This window comes from Palaemon carinicauda, chromosome 14, assembly GCF_036898095.1.
Source record: "Palaemon carinicauda isolate YSFRI2023 chromosome 14, ASM3689809v2, whole genome shotgun sequence".
NCBI classification, from domain to species: domain Eukaryota; kingdom Metazoa; phylum Arthropoda; class Malacostraca; order Decapoda; family Palaemonidae; genus Palaemon; species Palaemon carinicauda.
In genome coordinates, this window is record NC_090738.1 from 135,402,481 (window position 1) to 135,427,577 (window position 25,097).

Sequence of the window (25,097 nt, forward strand, 5' to 3'; positions counted from 1 at the left end):
TATCTTTATATATTTCCGTTTTTATTCGATATATATGTTTACTGTTTTTTGCTTGTATTAATGTGCTTACATTATACGACTTATTTCGCAATTATAACCTTTTGATGTAGGGTAGAATTGCGTGCTTCAGGTAGAAATCAGTTTAACTCATGCCTAATGTGAAATTATTGAAAAATTTGATTTCAGTGAAGTAAGTGCAAAACAGAAAATCGTAGTGATAAAGTGATAATTGCGCAAAGTGTTTTTTAGTGTTGCGACAGGGTTCGTCTGTTCGTGCCTGTCGTTCGCCTAGTCCGATACCTCTTGCAAGCTCCCATGCCCCAGGGAGAAGTAATGTCGTAGGACTTATGGGTTCGAGAGGCTTAACCAACGAACAGACGTTCCCTCTATGGTTTCAGGCGTGTCTCGTCAAGACCGCCCCTACCATAAGACGAGCGAGACGGTTTTCTCCTCGTCATCCGAAGGCTTATCGCGTAAGAAACTGTGGAGCAAGGTTTCGAGACCCTTAAAGCAAAAGTCAGTCCCTTCAGGACAGGTCCAGCGTCCTGGTTGTAGCCATTGGGACAGCTCTGACCCTGTGCAGTCATCGGAAGACTGCTCGATGCCTAAACAGAAGCGTAACACAGGCTCCGAGAGTCTTAGTGTAGGCAAGGTTTTGCAGTCACAGACGTTACCCTCGTCTCTCACCGCACCCATTCCCGTTGATCCTAAATGGGTTGTACTGCAAGACATGCAGAATAAGCTTGCCTCTCTTATGGAGGACTATTCTGCTGAGCAGGTTCACGATGATCCTCGCCGCTTAGCTGATCGAGATCCTGGCCGTCAGCCGCCCAAACGAGCCTTTGCTCGTCCTGTTGACGTGGACGTTACAAAGTCACGTCAATCATGTTTTGTAGAGCCTCACTCGATGCAGTCCCGTGTTGACTCTCAGCCGCTTGTGGACGTTCAGCCGCTGCCGCTTGCTCTTGTTGACGTTCAGGACGTTCGCCAACCAGCGAAGTTGACTTGTTTTGACGTTGAGCGTCAAGCACCGCAGTCAAGAGTTGTTTTGACTGCTCAGTCTAGGCAGTCAAGGCAGTCTCGAGTTGACGTCGAGCGTCCTCCCGCACCTGTTGTTGTTGCTGGTCAGTCCTTTAAGCAGTTACATGACGTATCGTCCTTGACTGCTACTGATGCTCCTTTGCGTGTGGACTCTGCTTGTCAAGCATTGCCACCACAGCAGGTCTCTCCCTTGCTTGAGACTCGGCAATTGTCGGACGAGGTTCCTTCAGATGAGGAAGTTGCTGATCCCCCTCCTACTGATATTCCCTTGTGGACTCTGTCAGACGGAGAGGAGCCTAAAGCTGGTCAGCCCTCTATGGACTTTAAATAAATCATGCTGAATTTTTAAGGATCTTTGTCTGGATCATTTTGTAACTGCTGCTCCTCGTTCGCCTAAACGTCAGAATTTACACTAGGCCTAGCTACTTCGAAGCCGTTGTTTTCTAAGCTAGTGCTCTCTCGCTCTTCTAAGAGAGCTTTACGTTTGCTAGGCGGCTGGTTGATCACCAGGAGGAGTTTGGGGGAGACAGCCTTTGCTTTCCCTCCCTTTTAAACTGGCTTATAGAGCGAGCGTCTGGTATGACACGGGAGAAGTTCTCGGCTTGGGAGTTCCTGCCTCTGCCCAGATAGACTTCTCAAATCTCATAGACTCTCCCTGGCGCCTGGCCATGAGACGCTCCAAGATTTTATGGTCGGCTTCAGAGCTAGACCATCTCCTGTTAGGAGTTTTTTCGAGCGTTTGAAGTTTTGCTGTACAATTATGTCATGCATAAACAAGGCTATCAGGGATGGCTCCAATAATCTGACAGCCACGTTCTCTGCAGGAACAAGACTATCAGGAATGGCTCCAATGATCTGGCAGCCACGTTCACTGCAGGAATACGTAAGAGGCAAGTGCGCTCAATGTGTTCATTGTCAAGACAAACTTCACGATGAAGTCTACCAAGCTGTCTTGACAGCATTAATGGAAGGCGACTGGATGGTCTCTCTCGACCTTCAGGATGCATACTTCCACATTCCTATACACCCGGATTCCCAACCGTTTCTGAGGTTTGTTTACAGGAATGTGGTGTACCAGTTTCGAGCCCTGTACTTGGACGACTGGCTTCTCTGAGCATCGTCCAGTCATCGCTGTCTGCAGGATCTACATTGGACGTTGGGTCTGGCCAAGGAGTTGGGACTTTTGGTCAACCTAGAAAAGTCCCAACTGATCCCATCCCAGACTATTCTATATTTGGGGATGGAGATTCGCAGTCCAGTTTTTCGGGCTTTTCCGTCTGCCACCCGAATAGAACAAGCCCTGCTCAAAGTCCAAATAATGCTGAAAAGAGAACGTTTGTTCAGTCAGGAGTTGGATGAGTCTCGTAGGGACTCTCATCCCTGGAGCAGTTTGTCTCGCTAGGGAGACTACACCTTCGGCCTCTCCAGTTCCATCTAGCCTCTCACTGGAACAAGGACAAGACGTTAGAGACGGTATCAATCCCAGTCTCCGAACCAGTAAAGGCATGCCTGAAAGGGTGGGACAGCAATATCAGTCTGAGAGAGGGACTATCCCTAGCAGTCAAGAACCCAAACCACGTGTTGTTCTCAGACGCGTCGGATTTGGGTTGGGGTGCGACCCTGGACGGTCGGGAATGCTCGGGTCTGTGGACCTCAAGTCAGAAGAGCATGCACATCAACGGCAAGGAGCTATTAGCAGTCCACTTGGCCTTGATGAAATTCGAAAGCTTTCTTCGAAACAAAGTGGTAGAGGTCAACTCAGACAACACCACAGCTTTGGCGTACATCTCCAAGCAAGGAGGCACACACTCCCTCACGCTGTACGAGATCGCAAGGAACCTTCTCATATGGTCAAGAAATCGAGGCATCTCCCTGTTGACGAGATTCATCCAGGGGGACTTGAACGTCTTGGAAGACTGTCTCAGTTGGAGGGGTCAGGTGATACCCACGGAATGGACCCTCCACAAGGACGTGTGCAAGAGTCTTTGGGCGACTTGGGGTCAACCCACCATAGACCTCTTTGCCTCCTCGTTGACCAAAAGGTTACCATTCTATTGCTCTCCAGTCATAGATACAGAAGCAATCCACATAGACGCGTTTCTACTGGATTGGTCTCATCTGGACTTATATGCATTCCCACCATTCAAGATAGTCAACAAGGTACTGCAGAAGTTCGCCTCTCACGAAGGGACAAGGTTGACGTTGGTTGCTCCCCTCTGGCCCGCGAGAGAGTGGTTCACCGAGGTACTTCAATGGCTGGTAGACGTTCCAAGAAGTCTTCCTCTAAGGGTAGATCTCTTACGTCAGCCCCACGTAAAGAATGTTCATCAAAGCCTCCCCGCGCTTCGTCTGACTGCCTTCAGACTATCGAGAGACTCTCAAGAGCTCGAGGCTTTTCGAAGGAGGCAGCCAGTGCGATTGCGAGAGCTAGGAGAGCTTCTACCATCAGAGTATACCAGTCGAAGTGGGAAGTCTTTCGAGACTGGTGCAAGTCAGCATCTGTGTCCTCTTCCAGTACCTCTGTAGCCCAAATCGCAGATTTTCTTTTACATCTGAGAAATGTTCGCTCCCTCTCAGCTCCCACGATTAAGGGCTACAGGAGCATGTTGGCTTCGGTCTTTCGTCATAGAGGCTTAGATCTTTCCAACAATAAAGATCTCCAAGATCTCCTTAAGTCTTTCGAGACCTCTAAGGAACGTCGTTTGGCAACTCCTGGATGGAACTTAGACGTGGTCCTAAGGTTCCTCATGTCAGACAGGTTTGAGCCATTACATTCAGCCTCCCTGAAGGATCTCACCCGCAAGATGCTTTTCCTAGTGTGCTTGGCTTCGGCTAAAAGGGTCAGTGAAATTCATGCCTTCAGTAAGAACATCGGCTTTTCTACAGAAAAAGCCACATGTTCACTTCAACTTGGTTTCCTGGCCAAAAATGAACTGCCTTCTCGTCCTTGGCCTAAGTCCTTTGATATACCTTGCCTGTCAGAGATCGTAGGCAACGAACTTGAAAGAGTGCTGTGTCCAGTTAGAGCTCTTAAGTTCTACTTAGCTCGTACTAAGTCCTTACGAGGTGGATCTAAGGCATTATGGTGCTCAGTTAAGAAACCATCATTGCCTATGTCAAAGAATGCTTTGTCATATTTTATCAGATTTTTAATACGAGAGGCTCATTCTCACTTGAATGAAAAAGACCGATGCTTGCTTAAGGTTAAGACGCACGAAGTAAGAGCTATAGCAACTTCCGTGGCCTTTAAGCAAAATAGATCTCTGCAAAGTATTAGGGACGCGACCGTTTGGAGAAGCAAGTCGGTATTCGCGTCATTTTACTTAAAAGATGTCCAGACTCTTTACGAGGACTGCTACACACTGGGTCCATTCGTTACAGCGAGTGCAGTAGTGGGTAAGGGTTCTACCACTACATTCCCTTAATTCCAATATCCTTTTAATCTGCTCTTGAAATGTTTTTTTAATTGGGTTGTACGGAAGGCTAAGAAGCCTTTCGCATCCTTTTTGATTTGGCGGGTGGTCAAATGTCATTTCTTGAGAGCGCCCAGATTAGGGGTTTGATGAGGTCCTGTTGTATGGGTTGCAGCCCTTGATACTTCAGCTCCTGGGAGTCTTTCAGCATCCTAAGAGGATCGCTGGGCTTCGTGAGGAAGACAGACTAACAAGGCAGAGTAATCGTCTAAGTCAACTTCCTTACCAGGTACCTATATATATTTGGGTTTTGTTATGATATAACTGTCAAAAACTCTAAGCATATACGCTGTAAACTTAATTAACTCTGGTCTCTACCCACCACCATGGGTGTGAATCAGCTATTATATATTCACCGGCCAAGTTTAATATTTAAAAATGATATTTTGATTATAAAATAAATTTTTGAATATACTTACCCGGTGAATATATAAATTATAGGCCCTCCCTTCCTCCCCGATAGAGACCCAGCGGAATGAGAAGAACTGAGGCTGTTTACATGTATATGCGGTATCTGGCCGATAGTCGGCGCTGGTGGGCACACCCGCAACCTTCATGGCGATCGCTCGCGAGTTTTTGGAATCTGTCGAGCCGTCGGAGACGTCAGCTATTATATATTCACCGGGTAAGTATATTCAAAAATTTATTTTATAATCAAAATATCATTTTGTATTCATCAGACGCTTTGACTGACTGCATCAGTATTTTAGAAATTAATTCAGGTTTGGTTAAACTACTTTAGAACAAGGATAGTATATTCTTTCTAATGATACATTCCTGTACTGTATACTATTTAAAGTTACTGTTCTACAATATGTGGTAAAAATTTTTATCATAAATATTATAATACTCATCTTGGGAGCAGGGATCTCCAAAACATCAGACATCTTTTAAAAACACCGAAACACAAAGCTACGAAAACAACACGTCCGAATCTCACTGATGCTAGATAAGGAATGAGGGTAGAAGCGTGGGTAGTGGTAGGGGTGAGGGGGGGGTGGTAGTTGTAGTAGAGGGCAGTAGTTGGATGTAGAACGGCACCTCGTAGTATCAGGGGATATTGAGGAAGGAGAAGACTAATTGGTAAGGGACCTCTGATAGTGGTTTTAACACGCCCTAGTTACTATACCGACACTTTTAGAGTGAGCGAGATGGATTTATTCCTGGCATTCCATGCAACTTTTTCTCTGGTATTTTTAGCAGGATTTATACCTTAGAAATGGTGCTTTAAGGAGCATTTTACGGAGCGACACAGGTCCCTCGCCCAGAAATGGATTTTTCCTTCGTCAAAATCCCTTTTTTGTGGTCCTGATTATATTGGTAGCACAGATTTTGCAATTTGAATTTTTACAATTAATAGTAATGATAATGAATACAGTACTGTTTAAACTTAATAGATTCCAAAAAGGTGTTTGTAAGTCAAAATTTGCTAAATTCTTACCTAGGGTATGATTCACCTAATTCGCATTATTATTATTATTATTACTAGCCAAGCTACGACCCTAGTTGGAAAAGCAAGATGCTATAAGCCCAAGGGCTCCAATAGGGAAAAATAGCCCAGTGAGGCAAGGAAATAAGGAAATAAATAAATGATGAGAACAAATTAACAATAAATCATTCTAAAAACAGTAACAACGTCAAAACAGATATGTCCCATATAAACTATTAACAGCTTCAAAAACAGATATGTCACATATAAACTATAAAAAGACTCATGTCAGCCTGGTCAGCATAAAAACATTTGCTCCAACTTTGAACTTTTGAAGTTCTACTGATTCAACTACCCGATTGGGAAGATCATTCCACAACTTGGTAACAGTTGGAATAAAACTTCTAGAATACTGTGTAGTATTGGTGATTTTCACCTGCAAACGTAAACAAATAGTCCTGTTTCATATTAATTTTATTATTTCATTTCATTAAATTTTTCAGGAATGGATTACGTAAGCCGTGTCGAAGCCTATTACTGCAGCCTCTGCTGCAAGTATATTCGAGGCGACACTTCCCTGGGCTCGCGCTGCGTTCAACGTCACTGTCGCTCATTCGACCACCTCGTTCACTACCAGGATGCTCATCCTCCACCAACGGTAAGTTGAAACTTAATTTGCTGCTTCTTTATTACCTCTGCCAATGAAGTTGGAAGGTGGTTATGTTTTTGCCCCTGATTGTGTGGTTGTGTATGTTTGTTTGTGAACAGTTTCCTGGCCACAATTTTAATTGTAGAGTAATGAAACTGGCAGGGATTAACTGTTTTGGATAAAGCTAGAAAAGATTAAATTTTGGAAGGTCAAGGTCACGTTCAAGCCAAATGTCCAATTCACGTAATCAGCCATAAGTTTGGACATCGTTGTCACAGACTTGAAACTTAGTTCATATTTAAGTGTATGAAAATCCGCATGTTAAGGTCAAAGGTCATGGTCGAGAAATAATCTGCCGTTGTGGAGGTCTTCGCTCTCTGAATGCCCCTTTAGTTACTTTTCAGTTTTACTTCTCTGTGATATGTTCTGTCTATTGTGGTTTTTTATTATTGAAAATTTTAAACCTTGTTAGAGTATATTTCAATAGTTTTACTTTTCTGTGATATTCTCTCGTTATTTTTTTTATTAGTAGCAGTTGAAAACCTTGTTCCAGTATTTCAAAAAGGTTAATCATATACTCGTTTGATCGTGAAAAGTATTGGCCTTTGGCCATGTATGATTATAGCATCTCTTTCTTGTTAGCTATCCCGCACACTTTTTCTATTAGTATTTTATAATGAAAGATCAGTTGCATATTTCATTTTATTCAAGATAGTATTGGTTGATAAGTTTTGCCCTTCCAGTTTTTGAGAATCAAGAAAAAGAATTAGCACAAGGTTGAGTTTATCAAATTTTTTAGTTATTAATACTTTTTATTTTTTACATGTCTTAGCAGTACCAGCTGAACTCGGTTGAGTCCCTTGTCAGGCTGGGAGGAACGTAGAGAGTAGAGGTCCCCTTTTTTTGTTTCATTTGTTGATGTCGGCTACCCCCCAAAATTGGGGGAAGTGCCTTGGTATATGTATGTATGTACATGTCTTTTGTCTTTCCTTCAGGAGGAAGAAGAGGAGGAAGATGTCGAGGCAACTGGAAAAAAATCCAAGGACGAAAGGGGAGCCGCCGAGGATGACGACGACGACGATGAAGAGGGGTCCGGCGAAAGAAAGGGCTACCACAAAAGAGAAGCGGGCGAATCGGAAGGCGAGGAGGGTGACTACGAAGAGGAAGAGGAAGGCGACCATGGGGAGGACCCGGAGCAAGAAGAAAAGTTGTGGGAGGAGGTTGATCAGGGTCTCACTGCTCTTCAAGGTAAGCGATGGGAGTCCTTTTGAAGATGTTCTCGTATTGCTCCTTTTCTTCTTCTTGCTTTGGTTGGTTTGCATGTTTATTACTGCTTTTCTCTTTGGTGGGGGTTTGGTCCTAATGGTATTAATCATATTGCTGCTTTATTATTTTTCAAAATAAGGTAGCATAAACTTTCTTTAGATCGCAGGTTCTCGTAACTTACGTTGACTGAATTTGGTGGAAGTTTTTAAAGGTTTAACCAAAAGTGCCTGTATGTGTATGTTTAAAGTGTCTTCTGCAATTGTAAAATTATCTTAACAGTAAAATAAGTCATATTTTGAGCTTATTATTGTCTACAAAGAGGGATTTAATGTTTTGGATAAATTCTTCACAAAGATTTGTAGAATCTCTTGCCAGTCATCAGATTTTTAAAAAGTTTGAACTTTTTCATAGTAAACCAGTCTATTTTATAGTGTAAATTGTGGTCTCAATACCCCCAAATTCACCAATTATGATAATGTTTGAAGAGATACTGTACAATTCAGTAGTATCAGGAGGTTAAAGATACAGAGGAAAATATTAACTGGAAAGAAATTATTTTCACACACCAAGGCCCGCCTGAACAGACTCTTAGTGTCTGATGGAGGGCGAGAAATAAACCCCTAAAAGTAAAAAGTAAAGTAATGAGTAACTGCTTATAGTCCTCAAATTAAAAATAGGACAGGTTCCAAGAAGCTGTTTGTAAGTCTAAATTTGTCATAATTTTGGCTAGGGTAGGCCTCGCATACCTCCTATACCTATGATTTTCAACTGCGAAAGTCGAACAAAATAGTCCAGTTTCATTTTGCAAATGTCGTCTTATTTACTGCGTTAATCCATATACCAAGGCACTTCCCCCAATTTTTGGGGGTAGCCGACACCAACAATGAAACAAAACAAAAGGGGACCTCTACTCTCTACGTTCCTTCAGCCTAACCAGGGACTCAACCGAGTTCAGTTGGTACTGCTAGGGTGCCACAGCCCAACCTCCCACATTATCCACCACAGATGAAGCTTCATAATGCTGAATCCCCTACTGCTGCTACCTCCGCGGTCATCAAAGGCACCGGAGGAAGCAGCAGTTAAATGATATAATATTTTCTGGCCAGCGCTGGTGCTATGGAGGAATGGGTTAAGGGGGTGGGGAAGAATACTCATAGTAGGAGGCAGCAGACGGGGGATCTTGATGAGGGAGAGGTCTAACTGGTGGGAGACCTATGGTCGTGGTTCTATCACGCCCCAGTTTTCTATACAGACACTCAAAGAGTGAGCGAGCTGGGTTTATTCCTGTCATTCCATGCATCCTTTTTACTGTGGTATATTTAGCAATTTTTATGCCTTAGAAATGATGCTAGCGAAACATTTCACGGAGCGACACAGGTCAAGCTCAGAAATAGATTTTTCCTTCGTCAAAATCCCTTTATTACAACCGTCGTCAGCGCCCACTCGTGTCCGAGTATTGGGTTCTGTCGTTAGCCATCAGCCTCCTATGAGAAAGAGATGAAGAAGGGTGGAGGAAACGACAGAATGCCAGTAGCTGGGTATATTGTTTTGGGTGGTCGTGGCTTTGCAACGGCCACGCACACACACTTGGCCCACATCGTTTTCACCGCGGCTCAAGACATATGAGACAGGCGGCTTCTCCGATGTTGGTTGTATCGGGCTGCCGGGTTCTTGTTATGTCAAGGCCCGCCTTGTTGCCTGCCCGACAGGCATTGCCCTCTTCCGCCGGCGCTGGGAAGCTCCGCCGTTAGGGTCTTGTTTGGTTTGATTTTGGAGTTTTCCTTCTCCTAGCCTTTGCCTATCTTAAAATAAAGGAGAAGGCCTATAGGGGTCCAGTCTTGGTCTGGTCTCTCAGAACTGGCCTTAGCGGTTTATTACAATATTTCATTATGAACTATTGATGCAAGATTTGAGATTTACAATTTCAGTGGGTTTTGTGTTTGCATCTGAACGTTTATGAGTGGAGGATCTTCTTTACCTAAGAACCGTGTGCTGGAAGTAACGAATTCAATCCCAGAAATTATTATTATTATTATTATCACTAGCCAAGCTACAACCTTAGTTGGAAAAGCAAGATGCTATAAGCCCAAGGGTTCCAACAGGGAAAAATAGCCCTGTGAGGAAAGGAAATAAGGAAATAAATAAATTATGAGAATAAATTAACAATATATCATTCTAAAAACAGTAACACCGTCAAAACAGATATGTCCTATAATAAACTATTAACAATGTCAAAAATAGAAATGTCATATATAAACAATAAAAAGTAATAATAAAAAAATAATTCAATTATATTTCAAGTTAGAGGTTTGGTCACCGAAACTTACGAAGAATTATATCTAAATCTTATACAAAATCCTAAAAAGTTAAGGTTCAGGATATTAGGAGTACAAAACATCTCTTTCAATTTTTACAGAAATAATTTTGGCAAGCCTTTTACTGTCAGCTTAACAACATACCTTGTTGGTGTTTGCTGAGCATTACAGCATCTTGAAGAATTCATATCGAGATTGCTGGGCTCAAGGTCCTACAGTAGATGCTGGCAAATTGGGCCTTCTAACTTTTTATGAGCTCTGTTATTTTACAATTTTCAAAATTTCCAAATACTCTATTTATGCTGGGTTCAAGGTCCTATAGTAGATGCTGGCAATTTGGGCCTTCTAACTTTTTATGAGCTCTGTTATTTTACAATTTTCAATATTAAACTTAGCCGGTGATCATATAGCTGTCAGCTCTGCTGCCCGACAGAAAAACCTAAGGACAAAATACGCCAGCGATCGCTATACAGGTGGGGGTGTACATCAACTGCGCCATCTGTCAAGCAGGTACTCAAGTACTCCATGTCAACACAGAACCAATTTTTCTCTCTGTCGTGCCACTGGCAAGACCTCCTAAATACGCTGTTACTAACTGGATTTGTTTTCACAACTATTTGGTGAAGTACACTATTCTAGTTTTGAGCTTTCGCTATGCAGGGGTTTTATCTTCATCTCAAAACTTGAACTCGTTTTGGATAGATTTAATTATGGTGACAAAGAGAGTATGGACTCTTTCACTTTTAAATGGCCGACCCTTCCCTTAGACGGAAGTGTGTTTAGGTTTTTAGTAATTTTGCTTAACACGTTATAGATCTATATATTTTATATCTCTCCGCCTTTATTAGGCCTCTTCGATTAACTTTCCATTTATTATAAACATATAAAAATAAATTTTTATGTTTTGTTTATATGCGACCTTTCCTGATAGTAGGCGGTCCTAACTTGGAACCGAAGTTAATCAACGTTGAGCCCGTTATATCGTATTTAGCCCTTAAAGAATTTAAAACTTTTTGAATTTAATGTTTTATGAAAGAATTTCTTTGACAGTCTCGTACTGTTTTCAAAGATGAACTAACGTTTAGTTTTTTAGACTACGCAGTTGTTGACGTTCAGGATGTTCAACATGCGCTCTATCGTTACGATAGAGAGAGAGTGTATCACGGTTTCACTTTGCAGTAAGAGTAAATCGATTCTGACGTTTCGTTCATTCTTTCTTAGCTTAAATGGTTTAAATTCTAAATTAAAGGAACTTTTTATTTGGAAAACCTTTCAGTTTTTTTTTTCCTTTAGCCAAATAACATGTTTTGACGATATATAATTGGGCTCTTCTCTCAGGTGCGAAATCAAGAGAGAAAGAGAGAGAGAGATAGAGACGGAGGGAGAGAGAGGAAAAAAAAAAACGTTCCGTTCAAGCGGGTAACGTTGTTCTCGTGTTACTCTCCTCCCTAGTCGCTGTACGGGGAAGAAGGTAAAACGTTTCTAGGGTTTTATTCTTGTCCCCAGGCTTTGTGCGGTGAGAGATTGTAAACGTAGTTTATTTGAACTAGTGTTTAGTCTCTTTCCCAGCCACTGAATTCTTTATCTTTATATATGTTTTCTGTTTTTGCTAGTATTAATGAGCTGCATTATACGACTGTTTTCGCAATGACTACCTTTTAATGAAGGGTAGAATTGCGGGTTTCACGTAGAAATCAGTAAAAGTTTCGATTTCAGTGAAATAAGTGCAAAACAGAAAATCGAAGTGATAAAGTAATATGTGCAAAGTGTTAGTGTTGCGTCCGAGGGTTCGTCTGTTCATGCCTGTCGTTCACCTAGTCCGGGACCTCTTGCAAGCTCCCAAGCCCAGGGGAGAAGTAATGTCGAACGACTTATGGGTTCGTCAGGCCTTGATCAACGAACAGACGTTTCCCTCCGTGGTTTCGGGCGTATCTACCCAAGATCGCCCCACCCACACAAAGACGAGAGAGCCCATTTACTTCTCGTCTGCGGAAGAGGTTTCTCGTAAGAAACCATGGACCAAGGTCTCGCAGCTTATTAAGCGCAAGTCGGTCCCTTCCGCGCAAGTCCAACGGCCCAGTTGTAGCCACTGGGTCAGTTCGGATTCGCTGCAGTCTTCCGACGACTGCTCACCTCCTAAGAGAGGCAAAGCGGTACCGCAACAGGCAGTAACACCGTCTGTTGCCGCACCTGCTGCTGTAGACCCTAAATGGTCTTTGCTACAGTCTATGCAGACACAGTTAGCATCTTTTATGCAGGAGTTTCGTGCGGAGAAGGTTGACGCTGCACCCGTTAGCCTACAACCAACCACGGTTGTGCGTACAGTAGACGTTGACGCTACCTGCTCCCGCACTCCGGCTGTGAGAGTTCCACCACCCATGCGCAGTGTACCCTGCCAGCCGCACGTTGACGTTCACAGACGCACGGAACCCTCCGTTGACGTTCGCGAGTTACAACAACAACAGTCTAAGTTGTTTTGTTTTAACGCGGTGCGTCAACCTCCGCATTCTAGAGTTGTTTTGACTGCTCAGTATAGACAGTCAAAGCAGTCTCGAGTGAACACTGTATGTCCTCACGCACCTGTTGTGGTTGACAGTTCAGTTGTTGACAGTTCACAGACTGTCAAGCAGTTACATGACGTTGCCTTCTGGTCTGCTATTAATGCACCAGTGCTGTATGTCCTCACGCACCTGTTGTGGTTGACAGTTCAGTTTTTGACAGTTCACAGACTGTCAAGCAGTTACATAACGTTGCCTTCTGGTCTGCTGCTAATGCACCAGTGAGACCCTCACTGAGATAACCTAGCTTTTCTCGGACAAGGTTCCTGTAGATGAGAAAGTGCTGTTCTCCCTCCTACTGATATTCCTTTGAGGACTCTGTCATTTGGAGAGGAGCCTTAAGCTGCTTAGCCTCCTATGGACTTTAATTAAATCATGATGAATTTTTAAGGATCTTCGTCCGGATCTTGTAACTGCTGCTCCTCGTTCGCCTAACGTCAGAACTTACACTAGGCCTAGCTACTTCGAAGCCGTTGTTGTTAAGCTAGTGCTCTCTCGCTCTCCTAGAGAGCGTTACGTTGGCTAGGCGACTGGTTTTTGCACCAGGAGGAGTTTTAGGGATACAGCCTTTGATTTCCCTTCTTTTAAACTGGCTTATAGAGCGAGAGTCTGATAGGACACGAGAGAAGTTCTCGGCTTGGGAGTTCATGCCTGTGCCCAGATAGACTTCTCAATTCTGGTAGACTCGCCCTGGCGCCTAGCCAGGAGACGCTCCAAGTTGTTTACAGGTCAACTTCTCATCTTTTGTCGAGCCTTTGAAGTTTTGCTGTACTATTATGTCACACATAACAAGGCTTCCAGGGATGGTAAATGGTTCCGCCTCAGTCGCTAACCCCGTCTGTTGCCACACCTGCTCCCGTAGACCCTAAATGGGCTTTGCTGCAAGACATGCAGTCCAAGCTTGTGTCCTTGATAGAGGACTTAAATACGGAGAAGAACCTTCTGGCCAAAAACCTTCCAACCGGTTGGTTGTGCGCCCTGTTGACGCCGAGGTATCCTACTCGCGTCTGCCAGTTGAGGTGGTTCCTCCACCGATGCGACCCAGTGTGGGTTGCCAGTCGCACGTTGACGTTAAGCGACGCTCGGAGGTGGTTGTTGACGTTCAGTGTGTCACTAGGAAGACGTTCAACAACCAGCAGAGGTGACTTGTTGTGACGCAGTGCGTCAACCTCAGCAACCCGGTAGGGTGTTGACTGCACAACCCAGACAGTCTAGACAGTTTCGGGTTGACGCTGTACTTCCTCGCGCACCCATGGTTGTTGACAGTTCACAGACTGTGCAGCAGTGCCATGATATTGCGTCCGGCTCCGTCACGCATCCACCAGTGCGACCGGATTCAGCGAGTCAGACGTTGCCCACTCCGTTGCCGTTTCCTCATCAGTTTCGGATGAGGAACCCTCTGATGACGTTGCTGAACAAGACGATCAACCCCCAGCCCTGCTATCCATCCAGAAGATGCTGAAGAAGGAACGCTGCCCAGTCAGGCTGTGGATGAGTCTGGTAGGGACACTGTCATCCGTTCAAGATTGTCAACAAGGTACTGCAGAAGTTCGCCTCTCACGAAGGGACAAGGTTGACGCAAGTTGCTTCCCTCTGGCCCGCGAGAGAATGGCTCACCGAGGTACTTCGATGGCTAGTAGACGTTCCCAGAACACTTCCCCTAAGGGTGGACCTTCTACGTCAGCCACGCGTAAAGAAGGTACACCAAGGCCTCCACGCTCTTCGTCTGACTGCCTTCAGACTATCGAAAGACTCTCGAGAGCTAGAGGCTTTTCGAAGGAGGCAACCAGAGCGATTGCTAGAGCAAGGAGAACATCCACCCTTAGAGTCTACCAATTGAAGTGGGAAATCTTCCGAAACTGGTGCAAGTCAGTATCAGTATCCTCGACCAGTACCTCTGTAACTCAAATAGCTGACTTTCTCTTATATCTGAGGAAAGAACGATCTCTTTCAGCTCCCACTATCAAGGGTTACAGAATCATGTTGGCATCAGTCTTCCGTCACAGAGGCTTAGATCTTTCCAACAATAAAGATCTACAGGACCTCCTTAAGTCTTTTGAGACCACGAAGGAGCGTCGTTTGGTTACACCTGGTTGGAATTTAGACGTGGTACTAAGATTCCTTATGTCAGACAGGTTCGAACCACTACAATCAGCCTCCCTGAAAGATCTCACCTTTAAGACTCTTTTCCTGATATGCTTAGCCATAGCTAAAAGAGTCAGTGAGATTCATACCTTCAGCAAGAACATCGGATTCTCATCCGAAACGGCTACATGTTCTACAACTTGGTTTTCTAGCCAAACACGAGCTGCCTTCTCGGCCTTGACCAATATCGTTCGATATTCCAAACTTATCGTATGGTTGGAAATGAACTAGAAAGAGTCTTATGTCCTGTAAGAGCTCTTAAGTTCTATTTAAAAACCTTTACGAGGCCCGTCTGAAGCTTTATGGTGTTCAGTTAAGAAACCATCTTTGCCTATGTCAAAGAATGCTTTATCCTATTTTATCAGACTGTTAATACGAGAAGCTCATTCCCATCTGAATGAGGAAGACCAAGCTTTGCTGAAGGTAAGGACACACGAAGTTAGAGCTGTCGCAACTTCCGTGGCCTTTAAACAAATTAGATCTCTGCAAAGTATATTCGACGCAACCTATTGGAAAAGCAAATCAGTGTTCGCGTCTTTTTATCTTAAGAATGTCCAGTCTCTTTACGAGAACTGCTACACTCTGGGACCATTCGTAGCAACGAGTGCAGTAGTGGGTGAGGGCTCAACCACTACAATTCCCTAATTCCGTAACCTTTTTTAATCTTTCTCTTGAAATGTTTTATTATTGTTTTTGGGTTGTCCGGAAGGCTAAGAAGCCTTTCGCATCCTACTTGATTTGGCGGGTGGTCAAAGTCATTTCTTGAGAAGCGCCTAGATTAGAGGTTTTGATGAGGTCCTTTAGTATGGGTTGCAACCCTTCATACTTCAGCTCCTAGGAGTCCCTCAGCATCCTATGAGGATCGCGAGGCTCAGTAAGGAAGACGTACTTAAAAAGGCAGAGTAATTGTTCAAGTCGACTTCCTTACCAGGTACTTATTTATTTTATGTTTGTTATTTTGAATAACTGCTAAAATGAAATACAAAATACTTAGCTCATAATAATGTCAACATGTAATGCTGGTCTCTACCCACCCCCCTGGGTGTGAATCAGCTATATGATCACCGGCTAAGTTTAATATTGAAAAATGTTATTTTCATTAGTAAAATAAATTTTTGAATATACTTACCCGGTGATCATATATTAAAGGACCCTCCCTTCCTCCCCAATAGAGACCCAGTGGGCCGAGGAGAAAATTGGTTCTGTGTTGACATGGAGTACTTGAGTACCTGCTCGACAGATGGCGCAGTTGATGTACACCCCCACCTGTATAGCGATCGCTGGCGTATTTTGTCCTTAGGTTTTTCTGTCGGGCAGCAGAGCTGACAGCTATATGATCACCGGGTAAGTATATTCAAAAATTTATTTTACTAATGAAAATAACATTTTTCAAAATTTCCAAATACTCTATTTATGTGGGACTTAAGGTCCTATAATAGATGCTGGCAAATTGGGCCTTCTAACTTTTTATGAGCTCTGTTATTTTACTATTTTCAAAATTTCCAAATACTCTATTTATGTGGGACTTAAGGTCCTATAGTAGATGCTGGCAATTTCGGCCTTCTAACTTTTTATGAGCTCTGTTATTTTACTATTTTCAAAATTTCAAAATACTTTATTTATGCTGGGCTCAAGGTCCAATAGTGGATGCTGGCAAATTGGGCCTTCTAACTTTTTATGAGCTCTGTTATTTTACTATTTTCAAAATTTCCAAATACCGTATTTATGCTGGGCTCAAGGTCCTATAGTACTTGCTGGCTATTTGGCCTCTTAACTTTTTTTGAGCTCAGTTATTTTACTATTTTGAAAATTTCCAAATATTGTATTTAAGCTGCGCTCAAGGTCCTATAGTGGATGTTGGCAATTTCGGCCTTCTAACTTTTTATGAGCTCTGTTATTTTACTATTTTCAAAATTTCCAAATACTCTATTTATGCTGGGCTCAAGGTACAGTAGCGGATGTTGGCAATTAGGCCTTTTAACTATTTTTAAGTTTAATTAATTTAAAATTTTCATAATTTCGAAACACTGCAGTTAGAATATCTTCAGGAAACAAAATCTTTAGTCCTGTATTTCAAGGATTGTTACCAGGAATCTAGCCCAGTTAATTTTTTAATATATAATTTATTTTAATTCTATAATTTACCTATTCCCTTCCTTCACCTCTGTTGGAAGGTGGAAGCTGGTGTTTATAGAAGTAAACTAAATTTTGATAGTTATATTTATTTCTATACTTGCCTGATGTTCATACACGCCTTCTCCTCACTGACGTGATATCGGGGATAGTGAAGAGTTTAGACTTCGAGGCTGCAGTACCATAGTAACAGAGAACCAGAGAACCTTCGGGTATCACAGCTTCGCTTCTTGCCATTAACCGCTAGTGTATTTTATTAATTCAGTAGACAGGCTGGAAGGAACGTAGAGAGGAGAGGTCCCCTTTTCTGTTTCATTTGTTTGATGTCGGCGACCCCCCAAAATTATTATTATTATTATTATTATTACTTGCTAAACTGCAACCGTGGAAAAGCAGGAGGCTATAAGCCCAGGGGCTCCAACAGGGAAAACAGCCCAGTGAGGGAAGGAAACAAGAAAAAAATATTCTATGAACAGTAACAACATTAGAATAAATATCTCCTATATAAACTATAAAAACTTTAACAAAACAAGAGGAAGAGAAATCAGATAGAGTAGTGTGCCCGAGTTAAAGGAAATACTAAGACGTAATTTGTTTTATTAATTTTAGGCATAAATGTCTATAAACTGAGCTGCTAGAGACAATGGTATATGAACATCAGGTAGGTCCAGAAATAAATAATATATTTTAAGTGTTGTTTTTATTTATTTTTGTGCTTTAAAAACCTGTGGGAAATAAGACGTGCCCCTATTAAAGTCATAACAATTATGGGTTCTTAATAAATCGGGTATACAATTCTCATTGGTTTTCATCTTTAAATTCCATTAGAAACTTTTTTTATTGTTGCTAATGACTGCAATACCTCGGGTTATTTTTGCTGTGTAATTAACCCTTTACCCCCAAGCTATTTGGAACTTTCCAACCCTTAACCCCCAGCCGTTTTTATTTTTCAAGCACATTTTGCAATATATTTTTTTTAAATTGCTCTAACAGCCTTATTTTTTGTCATAGAGAGGTCAGGTTGGTCTCATTCTTTTGGAAAATGCCTGAAGTTTCTCATAACATTATCAAAAATATGCAAAAAAAATGTAAATAGCAGTTTTTTGCAAGGACGTACCGGTACGTCCAAGGGGGTAAAGGGATGAGTTTTGTGAAATGTACCAGTATGTCCATTGGGGGTAAAGAGATGAGTTTTGTGAAATGTACCAGTACGTCCATGGGAGTAAAGGGATGAGTTTTGTGAAATGTACCAGTATGTCCATTGGGGGTAAAGAGATGAGTTTTGTGAAATGTACCAGTACGTCCATGGGAGTAAAGGGATGAGTTTTGTGAAATGTACCAGTACGTCCATTGGGGGTATAAGGGTTAACTTGACATGAGAGTTAGTCATCAGGGGAAATAATGAAGATAATGTATCGTGTCACTAACGTTCTACCCAGCTAAGTACCTTTTATGATGATAGTATCAGGAGGAGAAATAGTTATTGTGGCTGTTTTTCTCAAGAAAGGGAAAGTATTATTCATTCATATTCAGAATTGATAAACTTTTATTTTGCATAGCACATTCTGAACCTAATTGTAAATAGATATATTATATCTACTAATGTTTCAAAGAATTTTGATAACATTTCCTGTTTTGGTTTATGAGTAGTATTTGCTGCCTGCTTTTATGCTTTCGCCAAAAAATTAATGCTTTTGCTAAAAAAAAAACTAACAACTTGGTTACAATCTTCACGCTTGCGTTTATCTTTACGCTTGCGTTTATCTTTACGCTTGCTTGGTGTACCAAATATGAGCTTCAAACATTATTCTTATTCCAATTAATAATAATTCTTTTGTTTTTTGTCTCATGGAATAATTTGAAATAGGTTTTTAACGAGTATCATTATGAAATTCTTATTTTATATGTTAGCATACTTTATTTGCCGGTGAATCTAAAAATTCCATCGCACCCATTGATTTACTCTACCCAAAATATAAAGTTTGTCCATTTGATTTCTCATTCAGAAATATTTTTTGCTCTTTTGATGTACGTACAGACATTAATTTCACAAGTGTCACTATCCGTTGCCAATTAACTTATTTGCATTTCGTAAGAAAACTTTAATCCAATTTGTCATTATAGCAATAGGAATTGATCAAGTTTGAGGTTTTTATTGTAGGCCTTAGTGACTTGCATCCAATTTTGCTTTATGTAATGTTTGTTTTTTATTATTTTTATTTACTGTCTATTTATCAGTTTGAGATTTGTTTCAGTATTTTTTTTTTCAAATCTTGTATGTACTGTATGTTGCTATTCTAGAGAATGTTGGTCATGCACTGAAGCTAAGCTATTTTCCTTGTAAAGTATTTAAATTTCTACTGGGTTTCTAATCAGTTGCCTTAATTGTGGAAGTAGAATCTATGTTCTTTGTATTGTACCTTTTTGAAATATGATAAAATATTGCTATTTTAGATTGTAAGGAAACTCTTGAGAATAATTTCAAGCTTTTGCGTATTACTTATCATAGGACAAAAAGAGAACGAGTTCATTACTGTTTTTGTGATCTTACTTGGAGGAGCAAACTAAAAATAATTGTTCATATAGGTTTTTATGTCATTGTTTTTCCACTTCCAAATCGGTTATTTTTCTGACCATATGTTCCTAATCTCTTCTCATAACTTGGTCAAACCATCTCTAACTCTTTTAAGGTCAAAGGCTTTCAACTTTTCACTTGTCAGTTCCAATGTGTCTGCTGCATAGAGAAGTACATGCCTTATATACCCACTTGAAGTCTTTCCCTCTGTGTTAATGGGAAATTTTTATGTACCAGTGGTCAGGATATTTTTCTATTTTACATCTATGGTGCAGCTTCCTTTTTTACTGCTCAACTGGTTCGGTGTATTGCCTTGTGTAGCGGAAATTGTAACTTGGTTCTCTACGCTTCCATCTTTCTCATTCTTAATGATGTTTCAACCAATTTAAATTCCATCCTGAAATTTCATGATATACTTAACAACTTCATGATAATTACCTTTCACCATTAATCTCTGTTCTCATTCTCTCTTTAGAAGAGTACTGAACCATCTTTGAGATGCTAAAGGTTTCTTGCAGAGTCCATTTAGTTCCTCTATAGCTTACAACTACATTGCCCTCAATCTTGTACTTTGTTTACATCCTAGTTTGCTGTCCAACTTTGAATTTCTACTCTTGAGTTGAGCAATAGGCCTCCTCTATTGATAGGGCATTTGTGGAAGTATCATCATCTCCACTTACGCCTTTTGACGCAAAGGGCCTCAGTCAGATTTCGCCAGTCGTCTTTGTCTTGAGCTTTTAATTCAATATTTCTCCATTCATTATCTCTTACTTCACGCTTCATAGTCCTCAGCCATGTAGGCCTGGGTCTTTCAGCTCTTCTAGTGCCTTGTGGAACTCAGCTGAACTTTTGGGGAGTGCGATTTTGTTGTGGAATTATAGTATTTAAATTTTTTCCAGCCCTGGTAGAAAGTCGTATCATGTAGTAATGTTAATAAATATTGTTCAAGTGATTTGTTATAGATTATAGAGATATATTCATGATGTATTAATATTGTTTTTTTATAGGTTCTTATTACAATTTATTTTCTTTTCAACTTGACACGTACATTGGTCAGCATCTTATTTTTTTTTAATTGCTGTTAAAAAAAATGGTTAAAATTAAGATACCAACTGATGTAGCAATTCAATTTGAGTCTCTCTCTCTCTCTCTCTCTCTCTCTCTCTCTCTCTCTCTCTCTCTCTCTCTCTCTCTCTCTCTCTCTCTATCTATGTATATATATATATATATATATATATATATATATATATATATATATATATAGTGTTAGTTGAAAAGAAAATATATCGTAACAAGGAGGAGGAGAAGCATCATGATATGTTGCTTATTCTTTGCATGTCAACTTTTTTTTTTTTTTTTTTTTAAGCTCTGGTTTGCTAGTTTCTCTTTTGTACTTTTGTAGTGTGTAATTAAATAGTGCATGTTCAAAACCTCATATCTGCTTATTGGGGAGTTATTGCATCTAACCACTGCTTATTTGAGCACTTTTATATGAATTATTTTTGTTGATTCAAATATTTTCAACAATGTTTGATTTATCACATGTATTTTAAAATGTAAAGTTTGATGTCACATTCAAAAGTGAAAGCTTCATTCCAAAATATCAAAGTTACATTGCACTTTTAGATTTGAGTTGTTTCTGCTTACACCATTTTTTTATATTTGTTTGATTTTACGTTTTGGCTTCCATTATTTGTCGTACAATATCTTTAACCCTTTTACCCCCAGGCTATTTGGAACTTTCCAACCCATAACCCCCAGGCGTTTTTTTTTTCCAAGCACATTTTGCAGTATATATTTTTTAAATTGCTCTAACAGCCTTAATTTTTGTCATAGGGAGGTCAGGTTGATCTCATTCTTTTGGAAAATGCCTGAAGTTTTTCATAAGTTATCAAAAATATGCAATAAAAAATGTAAATAGCAGTTTTTTGCAAGGACGTACCAGTACGTCCATGGGGGTAAAGGGATGAGTTTTGTGAAATGTACCAGTACGTCCATTGGGGGTAAAAGGGTTGAACGCTTATTTTGTTTGCTTAGATGTGTTTATTTTGTGTGCACTTTATTTCTCCCTTTTTTTTCCCTCCAGACTTCATGCGAGTCATGGACTCTGAATATCGGAAGACTTTATTGTCAAGTATTTTATTTTGTTACTCAGATGTGGTGTCAATGTACCTTCCAAATGTGAAGAGTCAGAACTCATCCCTAACAGGTGAAATAATGAAGGAAGACGGCGACAAGGGAAGCCGTACTGCCGGAACCAGAAGCGACGTTGAGAAGGACCACGAGAAGATGGACACCGAGGGCAAAGAAGATAGCGGTGACGAGGAAGGCAAGATGGAAATAGCGGAGAGAGAAAATTCCGACGACGAATCCGCGGATGAACGGGAAGAAGTAGGAGGGTCCGATGATGGCAAAGTAGGTCCTAGCTTTTTTTTTTTCTAAAATTTGAATGATTTTCAAGCAAACCGGTTTTTTTTAAGCTAAATTAAGCCATGTTCCAAATAGAAATGTGACGATCTTTTTAATCGGAAAAGTTTTGAGAGGGAGAAATCAAACTCTTTGATGGTACGGTATTGTAGAGGATTTGGGCCGCTGTCGACCAGAATCTAACGCATTTCTACTTATACTGTATTCTATTTTATTCACTGTATGTCATAATACCTCGAGGTTATTTTTCTTATGTAGAAATCTTTCTGATGTTATATTTTTATATTACATTGGCTAATAGAAGTTATGACTCCATATATAAACAAATTATACTGTAATATCACCACACCAATGAAGGTCTGTGCAAGTGTTAAATTCATCACTTGTGTATCTTGACTGCAGTATAGTACCTTAAATTTACACAGTATGTTCTTAGTAATGAGGAAATATTTAGATATCACATTTTCTATACTAAAAACATAAACAGGCTGCCAATTTTTTCGATAACATTGTAATCCAAAGGGGTGCACAATGTAATGTGTAATATCAATCAATGCTCATCACATGTAGAGTTATCACAAGCTATGTAAAATGTGCATAGAACAGAAGGCAACCTTGTAACTTCCACATTTAATTATACTGTTAAATAGCTCATACTTCACTTACACTCCCTGTTGTATCCGAGTGTCAAAGGGGCCGGCACAAATTCCATACCACCACCTCCTGATTTTCTGCAACCGTGCATTGGTTAAGTAATTCACCCATCGCCGTATCAGCAGCATCAATTTTGAGTTTCTTACCTTGCTTGTGTTGGGTTGATAGACACTCTATATTAAGAGATTTTGGGTAAGGCAGAGTCCACTTATGGGCGAGTTTACACCACTTGTTTGATATGGGCAGATTCAGAACCTTGCTGTTGGTGGTCTTTATATTATACCTACAGAATGTATGAGAGTCTGAGTATTTATTCATGAGTTCTAATGCACTTATGGTGCTAATATTATTTACATAAACTCTACAAGTCATTTGTTTACAAAGTTAGTCCATATTGTATATATGTAGAAGTGAAGTAAATGCGAACTTCCACGTACTTCAGTGTCAGTATATGTACAGCATATATTATATCTAGAAATTATTCCCATAGTTGCCGGAAGGTTATTAATTTATAAACAATCTATTTGTTCTTATTATTCTCCCACAGGATGATGCCGACTACGATGCCAAGACCTCGGAGAGAGAGGATAGGTCGGAGGAGAGGCAGGAGGAGGACATCGAAAGTGGATCGGATGACGACTAGAAAGACGAAAGCGCGGCCCGAAGTCGGAACATTGCCTTTGATTATTGTACCGTTTCAGATGTTGACATTTAAGTAGAACTGCTCATCTATTTTTTGAGCATCAGATGTACCATATTTGTTTTTTTTATCGTGGTCAATTTAACTGTGCTGTCATATTTTGTATGATTCAGTATTGTATGTATGTGTAAGATTGTTTTTTTTTTTCTTTGGGTTTATAATTTTTCTTTGTGTTTAGAATATTGTCTTTAGTTTTGCATTGCTGTATTCTACCACGAAGCTACACTTAAGTCATGAGTGAACAAAACGTTGTTATATGTCTGCATCAGAGCTTTTACTGACAGTGGTCAATTCATTGATGAATTTACTGAGTGTTAACTCTTGATGTTTTTAGGTAATAATAAATATTTCCTGTACTCTAAGAGTCTGACATAGAAATAATAAGTTTTAAGGTATCTATGGATGTTATTAACCCTTTTAACTACTGGTACGTTTCACAAAAGCCATCCCTTTACCCCTATGGACGTACTGGTACGTTTCACAAAAGCCATCCCTTTACCCCTATGGACGTACCGGTACGTCCTTGCAAAAAAATGCTATAAAAATTTTTTTTTTCATATTGATAATTTTTTGAGAAAATTCAGGCATTTTCCAAGAGAATGAGACCAACCTGACCTCTCTATGACAAAAATTAAGGCTGTTAGAGCAATTATGTGCTGGGAAAAAAATAACCCCCTGGTGGTTAAGGGTTGGAAATTTCCAAGTAGCCTGGGGGTAAAAGGGTTAACTACAGTTTTATCTCTTGTGTCTTCTTACCTTCGGTTCAGTTTTGCTTTAATTTTCAGTTATTTCATTGTACTTCTTTAGGAACAATCCTCATGAAACTAGAATTAACACAGTGGTCTGATTAGACAGCTTGATAATAAGGTTTTTCTCATTCTAAGGAGGTTTTTTAATGTAAACAGCCAAAAAAAATCCAACTTCAGTCCCTCTTAGCGGGGCAATGAAGTATTCAGCACATGATTTTCGGGAAATTTTCTTTGAAATAAACACAATTGTTATATTTAACTGTTTCAGTACTTACCTGAGAAATATGTAAGTTCCTATCATTTTCCCCACTCACACTGGTTTTTATTTTTCTTTGCGATTCTTAGTTCTCAGAAGAATGAGAAATCAGGATGGTGGCAGTTTCATATTATTCTTAGCCTAGTTGCAAACCTAGTTGTAAAAGCAGGATGCTACAATCCCTAGGCTTCAACAGGAAAATTATCCCAGCAAGGATTGGAAACCAATTATTATTATCATTATTACTTGCTAAGCAACAACCCTAGTTGGGAAATCGGGATGCTATAAGACCAAGGGCTCCAACAGGGAAAATAGCCCAGTGAGGAAAGGAAACAAGGGAAGATAGAATATTTTAAGAACAGAGGTAATGAATAAGAAATATAGAATATCTTAAAAATCAATAAAAATGTTAAAATAGATTTTTCATATATAAACTATGAAGAGAGGCTTATGTATACCCGTTCAATATAAATCATTCGCTACAAGTTTGAACTTTTAAAGTTCCTCCAATTCAACTGCCAGATTTGGAAGATCATTCCCAAATCTGGTCACAGCTGGAATAAAACTTCTAGAATACTGTGTAGTGCTAAGCCTTAAAATGGAGAAGGCAAGACTTGGAATTAACTGCATGCCTAGTACTACGTACATCTTTATAAGAATTTATATTTCATGACGGACAAACTTTTACATTGAGAGAATGAATAGCGTAGGACTCTTAGGTAAGTAC

The 25,097-nt window shown here is 40.4% G+C and overlaps 1 protein-coding gene across 2 annotated transcripts in view; it reads left to right on the plus strand.

Annotated features, from left to right (window-relative positions):
* Positions 1 to 23,760, plus strand: part of LOC137653783 (uncharacterized) — a 47,264-nt gene extending 23,504 nt beyond the window's left edge. The window contains exons 11-14 of one of the 2 annotated variants that reach the window (XM_068387427.1): positions 6,447 to 6,601; positions 7,588 to 7,840; positions 21,740 to 21,999; positions 23,213 to 23,760. In XM_068387427.1, the coding sequence (XP_068243528.1) occupies positions 6,447 to 6,601; positions 7,588 to 7,840; positions 21,740 to 21,999; positions 23,213 to 23,308 (764 nt within the window). In that variant the 3' untranslated portion in view covers positions 23,309 to 23,760. The remainder of the gene's footprint in view (positions 1 to 6,446; positions 6,602 to 7,587; positions 7,841 to 21,739; positions 22,000 to 23,212) is intronic. The other variant, XM_068387428.1, reaches the window with a different exon arrangement.
* Positions 23,761 to 25,097: the final 1,337 nt, after the last annotated feature.